The following is an 11324-nucleotide window of genomic DNA, read 5'->3' as shown; positions in this document are numbered from 1 at the left end:
GAATATTGAATTGTCACTGAGAATATATCTTAGCTGCAAATGGTAATGCAGTATGGAAATACTCAAGGACAGATGGAGTAGCCCAGCTGTGGGGGTGAAGGCAGTCTAGCCATGATAATGGGGTGTTCATGACTGGATAACTTTTTATTGAGAAGAAAAATAACATCAGCTTTTGTTTCAGTAGCTTTCAGCAGCTATGCTGGAAATCCTGGCCTGTAGTTTTAAATATAGTGATACGCTGCTATCTCTAATGTAGCTTTAACACTTCATTGGTAGGATGTTTCCTGTTTTTTAAATGAACGAGGGATATATCTTCTGAAAGACTGTTGTCTTTGCTCTGTGGTGATGTGTTAAGAAAGCTTTTCCAAAGGCAATTGTCTTCCTTTTTTTACTAATTTGCAAAAGCAGCATTCTCAGAAGCATCTTTCCACACTTAGGTATTTTCATTGTGTTAAATGAGATGTTTTATTATGTTAAGGCTTCAAATAACTTTGACATTGCTTTAGGTCTAAAAGTTTTATTTTATACTTTTGTTTTGAAGATGCGGTCAAAACGTGTACTGATGAAAGCCTTGAGGCTGACAAACAAATAGCTATCTGCTTTCCTCTCTACAGAAACATGATAGCTTTGCAGAAACTTCTTGAAAGGTAAGTTGTTTCAAGACATTGGAGTACTCAACTCTGCTTTTTTGAAAACTTACCTTCACTTTTCTTTAAGGTGGGAGTCTGCTGCAGAACTTTGTAGATCTTTATTGGAGCTCTGCCCTAACAACTGTCAGCTCTTGGAGAGTTTGGCCACCTTGTATTTGCAGATGGAGCAGAGTGACAGTGCTTACAAAGTGTGGATTGGAGCGTTTGAGAAGAATCCTCAGAATGCAGAAATTTTTTATCGGTTGTGTAAATTCCTTGTTTCACAGGTAATCCTCCACTCAAACTCATTTTGTTGGTCTGCTGGCTTTATAAAGTTTGGGGTTTGTGTGGTGTTTCAAACACTTATCAAATTGATTAATCTTAATGATATTTTTGTAATGTCTATTTCTCCTTCATAGATAGGAAAAACAGAGTTGGCAATATTAGTGACATGATTAAAGATAATCAGGAATTATATAAAATCACAAATGTGTAGTTTTGTTCTAATCCAGTGTTAATATCCTTATGCAAGAATAGATGTTAGCAGTAAACTCTGTAATATGTTTTCAGCTTTTTCCTGCAACCTGCAGATCAACCCAGTTAGACTTCATTCTTCAGAGAATGAAGACTATGGAGCATTGCAGAGATAGATACACAACTTTATTTATTGTGCTTAAATTGTTCTTGTCACTTTCAGGTTGATGTCTGATTTTAATTTTTTTTTTTGTTTTAAAAAAATAAAACCCCAAAACAGGGAAGGTCAAGCAGTATTCTTCCATTGTTACAAGATTTTGTGGCAGCTTTCTTTGAGAATATGTGCCGACAGCACGGTCCCATGGATCTCTTAAGGTACACTTAGAATATTTTTTTTCTATTTAAATTTTGATAATGTTGGCATTTTCTTGAAAAACAAGACAATCTAGAACTTTTAAACTATTTTTGGCTTGGCATGTTTTGCTAAAGCTTCAGTGAATTATGATTTGGTAGTTTATAAGGTTTATACTTGTTGTTTGTGCATATACACTAAATTGTAAAACCACAAGCATTTAAGGATGAAACAGCCAGCAAGTTTAATGTGTGGATTTGGGGAATGGAGATCAGTCATAAGTATGCCAAAGTTGGCTCTGTATTTTAGTTGTTTTTTTCAAAGCTAGGAGCCTAAAATTGCATACCTAAAATACTCTATTTAGACACTTGCTAAAGTCCTCAGTCCAGAGGTCCAGCATGCTATTAATTGGCCGATTATTATTGCTGAAAAGGCACAGGTTCCTATCTAGCCTGCTGATTTTCCATTCAAATTTTAGCACCTGATTGAGAGACTTACTGAAGTTCTGAAGTGCAAGTTCACTGTAGTCAAAATAGATCCCTCTGAGGGGATCTTCAAAGGAAGACCTTCTGTGCTAAGCTTATGCAGATAAGGCTCTGAAATGTTTTTATCTCCAAGTTAAGTGTTAGATTTTATTCCTGCTTACATTTGTTTACATTAAATTTAGTGCTGGCAATGTGGCTTAGCTGACTGTAGGTAGATGATTGTACGTTACCTGATGTATTTTATGGGGTGGAGGGTAGGGTGTCTGAGACGTAAAGGAGCATTGAACTTTGTACATTATGAGGGAGTAAATGCTTTCTATGTAACTATTTCTGTATTTCTTTGTAATGCTTTCTGTATAAATTGTATTTGGAGTTAAACTATAATCTAGGAAAAGTGCATCTTTTTTAATAGTTCCCATGAATTGGATTTTGGAACTAAATGTTACATCCACATAGGGCTCTTTCACGTAGAGGATATTCTTATTTACTACTACTTTTTTCTCTTGTAGATATCTCTTGAATTTTCCAATGCCAATTGAATTTACATCACCCCTCTATAAAGAACATCTGACAGATGATGTTGTAAACCAGCAAATCCCGTATCTGTGGCAGATCTACTGGTGAGACTTTATAAAGTATTTCTGAGAAACAGCTATTGTGTCTTGAGTAAATTGCATTTTCAGAAGCAGAACATTGATTATTTGCCTGAGGTTATATCACTTTGGGTTCTTTCAATAAATGATCTGCCAGTCCTTAGAGAACCTACCTGCCTGCTGCACAACAGAGACAATTTTATGGAACTGTGAATTGCATGTCAACTTAAATGCTCCACTTAAGAAATCTTTCAGAAATTCTGCCCTATGGGAGCAGTAACAGGTGTGTTCATTCACAAAATGTTTTTTTGCTTTACTTCTGTTTTATGTTGCTACTGTTAGTAGTTCTTCATTCTTCTGGCTTTCAGTTATCTCCCTTTTTTTTACAATTGTTTCCCCAAAGCTGTTTAACTTTGTTTAGCCCCTGTCTCCCCACCTTCCTTGACTCACTGTTTCAGCTGTTTATGGAGCTACTATCAACAGGCTATCAAAGTTGTAACTAGCCGCAGATGCCCCTCTGTAGCAAAGTAATACAGCCAAGTGACCTTTTCCTCTGCAAGAGTTGGCAAAGGTGACAGATCTTTGTCACGTATACACAATCTTTTTGTTGTTTTGTTCCACTATTCCTTTTGATAGCAGCAATATCCAGGATCGGCAAGCACCAGAATATTAGATGTCTATACTAGTGTAACTGTGGTTACTGAGATCTTGACTTAGGCTGGTTAAGAAGTTGACCATTTCATGGTCTGGATTTCTCAGTCTTCAAGTAGCTATTTGGCTTTTCAGATAAGTAAAGGGACAAAGATGATAATGCTTCACATACTGATTGAGAACTCCTCAGAACTCCTTCAACACTATTGCTTATAGTTTTTAATTGGTGGACAACTTATAAACAGGTAAAATATATAGTTTTCAAGAACACCTTTATATCAGGTTTAGATTAAGTTATCTTAATGTTTTCTTTTGTTATTGTCCATTAGTACTAATTTAAAGAAATTGTTTTTTTAGAAAATACTTCACAAGTTCAATTTTAAGTTTTTGGTACTTGCACAGTAGAAACACTGTTAAAAAGACACTTGAGGTTACTGTTTAGTCTAGTCAGTAGGGACTTTAACTTAAGCTCAGATACTCCTGTATTTTAGCACCTGCTTCTAAAAGGAAAATTAGTGCTCTTGAAATAAGTGCCTAAATGACTTTCAGAGCTAATAATTTAGTGTTTCTCTGGTTGCATTTTGCTACAGTAAGTGCCTAGGTATTTTGGCCTATGTATCTGTCTTTCCTTTTTTAAGGTACAGAGGCCAAAATGTATAGAAGTTCACTTTTACCCAGTGAAAATAGTCTGAATGAAATCAGCAAAACCTCAAAGCACAATGTTTTACTTGGAAAGATGGTTTTGTGTGTGTACACACGTGCATGTGTGTGCACAAACGTATACACACACTTTTTTTAGAAAGAGTAGCAAATTAGTGATAAAGTTTGTAGTTCTTGGGGAAAGCAAGAGTAGATAAAGGCACTCTGAGTATGTGACCCTAGTCAAGAGGGTTCTGTAGCAAGGTAGCAACATCAGCCCTATCTTAGTTTTGCATTTCTGTAGTCTTTCTCTTTGTGAGTGTGGATTTGCTTTTGTGGTTTTTTTTCCCCTCTTATGACTTACTGAAAGTCTTACCTTTTTTCACTGTTACTTTACACTTTGAAATAAGGATTTTTTGCTGAATCTTGGTAAAAAAAAAAAAAGTCTTTACATGTGTCTTTGGTGAGGTCCTATACATTGGTTTGACCATATGTTTCGTTGAGGGGCTGTGGAACAAAGTTGAGGGGATTTTTGACTATTGTCAGGGTTTTTTTCTACCATATTTCTACCCCACATCCCAAGTAGCATTTGTTTCAGAACACTATTTTTGCTGCCACAATTTGTTACCATTAAAACCAAAAAGTGGTTTTAATCTGACTGAAATTTATTGTTCTGGAGCTTTCTGAACAGAAGCTTAAGACTTGTCTCCATTCTGTAGCAGTCAGAGCATCCCTGTTATAAGAATTAGTAAAATGGTACTCTACAAGAGCAGAAGACAACTCGTAATACTTCATGTCTATTTAAGAGTTGCATTTTAAACTGCATGGCTTCTGTATTATCTGCAGTTGAGACTTACCTATTTTAATAAGTTAACTGGTAAATTAGTCCATAATGCCACTAAACTGAAAACACTGTTTTTTCTTTCATCTCAGAATGGGAAGTTCTTCACTGTTTCTTACTCTTAATATGTATGAACATGCATTGTTTATGACATACAACACTTTTTAACTTTTCATATAAACAGTTTGTGCCAGTCTCTTCATGCGAGTGTTGGCGAAGCACTGGATGCTTATGAAGCAGCTCTGGGGGCAGTGATGCAGCAGGAAACTGTTCAGAACATCTGGCTGGAGTAAGTTCTTAAGGAAGGAAAGTAATTTAATCTCAGAACTATTAAGTGAAGGCTACCAGAACCATCTTTTTTTTTTTTTTCTTCCAGTTACCTTGTTTTTATCAATAGCAAAGTTGTTGGATCCAACAACAAAGTTCAAGAATTCAAGCTTTTTACTGACCTAGTGAACAGATGTCTGGTTACAGTCCCCACGCGATACCCAATTCCTTTTAGTACTGCTGACTATTGGACCAATTATGAGTTTCATAATAAGGTAAAAATGTGACTGTGGACAGTTTTAATTAGACTGATGACCTTTTAGCAGGTACCTGTAACTTGTTCAAATACAGCACCAGTAGTATATGAACACTGAGAGCTAGGAATTAGTAGAAAAAGAAACAAGTATCTGAGTAGTGTTCTGAGTAGAAGGCTATCTAGCAGTGACCTTTTGAATAAAGGGTATGGAAGGCAAAGAGAAACTTTATTATGGCATGCTTTAGTAGTGTGAATTCAGCTCTTAATGACAAACTATTCTTTCCTACAGAAAAGAGGAAATGTGTAAGGGAGGGAAGAGATGGTTGAGCAAGAGGGGTCTGCAGAGCTGTAACACTGGCAGATGGAAGCAGTATTTAAGCTGTCAGTTTTGATCAGAGAAATTACAGTGCTTGAGAAACAGAAGTAGTAAAGTAGAAGTAGGAGTAAAAACAAGATGAGCACTTAGGCAGAATAAAGCTTGTAGAAATCCTGGGTCCCATTTTGCTAACATCCAGTGCATTTCTCTTTTCTCACTAAGTGCAGGGTAGAAGGACTAAAATATGTGGTGTTAGCAACTTGACACTAACTTTTTAATGGACAAATTCATTTCTGTACCCTTGAGGGATGAGGTTTGTAGCTGATAAGGTTTGTAGGTGGTAACTCACTTTAGTCATAATGTTCATAGTTTGTTGTTCCGTTATTCTTAGCAAAATTAGACAGCTATAAAGTGGATTAATGTTTATAATTCAAACTCTACAGGTAATTCTGTTTTATTTGAGCTGCATTCCAAAATCTCAGCATTCCAAAACCTTGGAACGGTTTTGTTCTACCATGCCTGCTAATCCTGGACTTGCACTGAGGTACGTAAAAATACGTGTAATAAAGACAAACAGCTGGTTAACATAACTACTGTTTTTTGTGTAAGGCATGCATGATTTGCTTTCTACTACAAAAGTAAAAATCTTCTCTATTATGCGTGTTGCTTGATTCATATTGTGCCTCCTGACATCATCTCAGTCTGTCTTGTATTTGCCAGGGTTCTGTTCTATCTACAGAAAGGTTACAATTATACAGGAAATAAGTCTGCATTGTACATGATGAGTACAAATGGTCCAAACTTCAAGTGTGTAGAGAAATGTCAGATATATATACTAAAATCTTGTTGTTACTTAATGATCTATTAAAAGTATAGTTCCAGCATAGAACAAATAAAAATGGATACACCAGTGTATAATAGTGCTACTTTAAGGTGTAAATTGACATTTATTTAGCAAAGATAAGATTTTTTTTTTTAATTAAGAAAGGTTTATGGGAAACAGTTAATGTAAGCATTGCACTGATTCTTTCTTGGACAGTATTTCAAAATGTACTCTTTCAGGATTAGAGAGTCCATGTTTTACTGTATTCAGCTGCAGTGAACTTATGAACATTCGACTGAATAATTTTGAAAAGTCCCCAAACATTTACTGTTCATCATCAACAGTGACCCCAAAGTATTCAAAGCAAGACTTGAAAAAAGTGTGTGGTTGGGGGTGTGGGGAGAGTATGACACACCTGCCTCTGGCACATGAAGTTGGCTGCATTTTAAACCAAGTTGCGATTCTGTCTAGATGGAACTTGCAGCTTCCTTAGGCAATGTTGATACTACATGAAATAGGTGAGCAGAACTGACTGAACAGTATCTCCTAGCCCTGTGACTATAAAACTGATTAGCCTCCTTTCAAATATACAGTTACCTTGTGCATGCTAATAAATGGATCTTGTAATGTGTCAACGTCATATTTTCTCTCTGATTTCACACTTACACTTTCAGAGAATAATTATCTTAACTTTTTTGTGTTGTTCTGAGAGCATGTTCAGTCAATATCGTGTATAGTGGCTTGGGGTTTTTTCCTACTTGCAACTCTTGGCTCATACAATATAACTTGTGTAATGTGTTTGTATCTTCAGATTGCTTTTCTCTTCCCAGTGATTAGAGCAGTGTTCCTTTCTCATGAATGCCTTTTACAGACTGCTGCTGCAATACTGGGAGGAGAGCAATGTTCAAATTCTGAAACTGCAAGCCAAGATGTTTACATATAATATCCCAACATGCCTGGCCATCTGGAAAATGTAATGCAACAGTCATACATCTGTTTTCATAGATATTGCTTTTGTTTATAAGGTTTACATCACAAAGGTAAATCTGAAACATCCTTCCAGTCGGGCTTGTGCTGGAAGTCTCTCTTTCATTAGCTTATTATTTAAACAGTAACTGTTTGTTACAACAGACAGAGGTACTGTCACCTCTTTAAAATGAGAAGTGGAATTTCCCTCTTGGGAAAACCGATGTGAATGGATATTATGCAGATAAATATGAATAATGTATTTACAAGTTGCCTTTCTAATTCAACTATTGACTTCTGTCTCCCCCTTCTCTACCCTCCCCTTTATATATCACAATAGCAGTAATCTCCATTATCCAGTGATGCTGAACTGATCTTTTTCTTCAGTGTTTGTTCATAATGGGGAACCACTGAAATGTCTTGCTCATGTAAGGTTGTTTTTAAAAAATGGCTATTTTTATCTTTTCACTGTAGATTAACATCATTGGAAGTTAGTCAGTTTCTTCTCAAGGAATTTGTAATTCCATTCCACAGTCAGTATTCTGCCACTAATGGCATTCAAAACCATTCAAGAATAAATATTTTTATATATTTCTTTTCCTCAGAGCCATTGCTGCCGAATGCTTTCTAATGGGACAAAGAGAAGTAAGTCAACATAGCTTACTTAAAATGAGTAATTAAAAAATTCTGTAAAACTCTTCATACCTTGGCTTCATCCAAAGCAATGGTCATCTCTGAAACCCAAGATTTCTAGGCAGTTGAAATACTCTATATATAAAACACCGAAGCATGAAGCATTTGCCTCAAGTGTGGAAAATATCTGTGGCAATTAAGGTAGAACAGATTACATCATGAGTACTTGTGCATACTGTTTGTGTGTATCTTGCCCTTACCAGGGGGGCTGTATTCTCCCACTTTTTTTTTTTACCTGGAAGAGATTGCTAGCACTTGAAATACAGTAGAGAGAAGGAAGGATTGTTGTGCTGGAAGATGCTAATGACTATCTTAACAAGTAGTTGTAAGGGTGGGTGTGCCAAGCCAATGTATGCAGAGCGTTTGAGTAGTTCCCAACCCCATCAAAGATGTCAGTTCTTTTTCTCCGAAAATAACAAGTTTACTCATTGGTCCTTGGGGGAGGGCAATATTTTTATCACTCTATATATAAATATAAGAGGTTTTTGGTGCAGCAACTGAGTCGCTTTTCAGTTGAAACAGAATGGATCTTCCTGGTATCGTTGCTGTCACCTTCAAAATACTCTTCTGCCTGTGGGGGAAGTATTGGGGATCATGAGGCCCTGGGTTTGTGACTCGCCACTTGCTTGTGGTGTTTCTGAGCTACTTCTGTGCTGTATCTTGTTTTGTGTAATTCTTGTAGTGGCTGATTCTCAGCATCCTTCTTTTCTGTTAGTCTTTCTTTGAAACACTATTAAAGCTTTAACCGATTCATAATGGGTAGCATGGCTATTGTTAGACTCACATATGAAATCTTCTCTTTCCTTTTTTTACTGTCTCCTAGAATGTTTAAAAAGAACACCCCCCAAGCAGGCAGTTACTCGGTCTGTAAGATCAAATAGCTCAAAGTCAGGAGATATCAAAGGCATGGCTTGCCTATTCAACCTTAATTCTGTCTCCGTGTTGATGGTTTGGTGTAATCTGTAATTAGTCACAGATCCCTGCTTCAGTCATTGTATTAGATGGACTACATTTTAAGGCATTGCCTTAAAATGAGGCTGGTGACTTAAACGATCCCTGCTTTTTTGTGTTAGAAAGAAAAATGTATTTCAAATGAATCAAAAACAGGGTCCTTAAAGAAAATGAACCAATTAGAATGAAGGCATATGTAAAACATTGTAGCTGGATTACACCCAGAAGAAATGTTGTGACTTTCTTCTGCAACCACCTGACTAACTATAGGGTGTAGAGTAAAATCGCTTAAGTAGGCATGCACAGTGCAGTTGGGGTTTGGTGGGTGGGTGGGTGTTAGTTTGGGATGTAGTGAGCACTTACAACTGTTTATACAAATCAGTGGCCATTCCATATAACTGGATTTTCTAGTAAACAAGCAGGATATTGTTTTAAAATTGAATTGTTACTCAGATTCAGGATTTCCTGTTCCTGGAGAACCTGTCACTTACTCCCTTCAGAAGTCAAGTAAAGGTTTGCTAAAAATATAAAAATGGGTATGAGTATTTAAAATGCCAACAAATGCCTCCCCTAATGACTCTCTGATTAAAGTTGGTACTTTAGATACTAGTAGTTGAAGGAGACATGAATAAATACCTTTATTAAACATTTTGGTCCTCTATTTCCAACCATAAAATGGTAAAACCATTTTTCCTTTTCAGAGAGTTGCAAAGACACATACTGATTGTTAAAGCACGGATAGATAGGTGCTGAAGGAAAAAAGCCTATGAAACAGTTATTTTCATTGCAGGGTTGGGATGGTATGCAATAAGCAAGACCTTGAGACTACATATTGAGTGGTGAAAGAGAAATATTCAGTAAGCTGCTTCATTCCCTGAGCGTGTTCCATCCTGTGCAATGAATGAGGCAAGAGTCTTGTGAAGAAAAATAGAATGTCTTCATGTAATTAATCATGTGCATACAAGGGTCAGAATTAAGGTCAGACATAAACTTGCCTTTGCTTTTTGTAGCAATTTAATGGTTGACTTGGAAACTTTTTTAAAAACAGATTTTAAAAATTATTGCGAGATGTTTGTGCTTCGAATCACTTCTTTTGAGTGCACAAATTGTGCTGACTTTTAATACTTGTTTTTATTTTACAGGTCCATCATTTTTATCAGAGAGCCCTTCAGAAGTTACCTCTATGTGCAACACTGTGGAAAGATGTAATGTTTTCTCCTTATGATTCAGTTTGAGGTTTCATATAAATTTTCTGCATATCCCATATCCATAGATGTGGTGATGCTCAAGCTCTGGCTAAATCTTATATCTGCTTCCCCATCTCTTACAGCAACTCTTGTTTGAAGCATCAGGAGGAGGTAAAACTGATAACCTGAGAAAACTAGTTTCCAAGTGCCAAGAGGTTGGAGTCAGCCTAGATGAGCTTTTAAATTTAAACACTTACAGAACAGAAAGCAAGAATCACTGAACGCCTGGGTACGGTCAGCCATAAGTCCTATTAAATGCCAAAATCAGTTGAATGATTCTTCAGGCTGATCCATGCCTAAGATCTATGTAAGGCAGATGAGTATTGCTGAGCATATCAAGTCTCCAGTCTGCTTTCCTTGAACCTGGAAACAATTAACATGACCCTCCTCTGGAAAAATGAACTCCCTGTCTGGCCTTGCTTCTGGGCCCTGCCAGATTCTCATAACGTCATGTACGTAAGTATAGTTAATCAAAATGACAGACATTATTTTTATATGTTTTATTTTCTGTTTTCTTTGTTTTGCTGTTCCTGATTCACTTGACACTCTCGCTGATGCCTGAGAGATCTGTGTTTGGGATTAATTTACTGGGCTGTGTTTACAGTAAAAAGCAAGTAGTCCATTTTGGGTTTTTCCTTTTTTTAAACCTTTTTTGAGACTTTTTCATTACAGGATTTAAAACAAAAGCAGCCGCTCTTAAGGAAAGTGTAACTGCCGTGGCCACAAGTATGCTTCTTGCACTTGAAGGCTCTAAGAGGGTTGCTTACTGCCCTTTTCTGCATTGGACTCACGGCAGAGACTATTAAACTTGAAGATTAAAGAAACTATTGCAAATGCCAGTGCATCAGAACCTAAGAGTGGTCAATTATGTGCAATTTTTTGTAAAGAAATTTTAATTTATAATAAAGTTTAACACTTTAAAGAAAGTTAATATTGATCTGTTTTTGTATTGGTACTACCTTGTAGTATTACAGGTGTTTTACAGAGATATTTTCAATACAAGCTGACCTTTTTTAAAAAAAAAAAAAATCTGTTGTCTTGTTATTTTAATCAAAAGGTAGGCAAATGTGGTTGAGCTGCCCGTTGTGACTGTGGAATAACTACATCTCAATGGGTGTTTTTCCTCCTATTGCCTCAGGCA

General features: G+C 36.4%; 1 protein-coding gene across 1 annotated transcript in view; it reads left to right on the top strand.

The window, feature by feature from the left end:
- LOC104617457 (zinc finger C3H1 domain-containing protein-like) overlaps positions 1-11109 on the top strand; it is a gene marked incomplete at its 5' end in the record, with an annotated part of 14581 nt that extends 3472 nt beyond the window's left edge. Inside the window, 11 exons of the mRNA XM_010282786.1 lie at positions 542-647; positions 718-916; positions 1384-1478; positions 2450-2560; positions 4849-4953; positions 5041-5206; positions 5947-6047; positions 7198-7299; positions 7898-7937; positions 10079-10141; positions 10267-11109. Of these exons, the coding sequence (XP_010281088.1) occupies positions 542-647; positions 718-916; positions 1384-1478; positions 2450-2560; positions 4849-4953; positions 5041-5206; positions 5947-6047; positions 7198-7299; positions 7898-7937; positions 10079-10141; positions 10267-10404 (1226 nt within the window). The remainder of the gene's footprint in view (positions 1-541; positions 648-717; positions 917-1383; positions 1479-2449; positions 2561-4848; positions 4954-5040; positions 5207-5946; positions 6048-7197; positions 7300-7897; positions 7938-10078; positions 10142-10266) is intronic.
- Positions 11110-11324: the final 215 nt, after the last annotated feature.

The sequence above is a fragment of the Phaethon lepturus genome, unplaced genomic scaffold (assembly GCF_000687285.1).
Source record: "Phaethon lepturus isolate BGI_N335 unplaced genomic scaffold, ASM68728v1 scaffold7832, whole genome shotgun sequence".
NCBI lineage: Eukaryota > Metazoa > Chordata > Aves > Phaethontiformes > Phaethontidae > Phaethon > Phaethon lepturus.
Note: the sequence above shows the minus strand (reverse complement) of the source record. Positions and strands in the feature narration are given on the sequence as shown.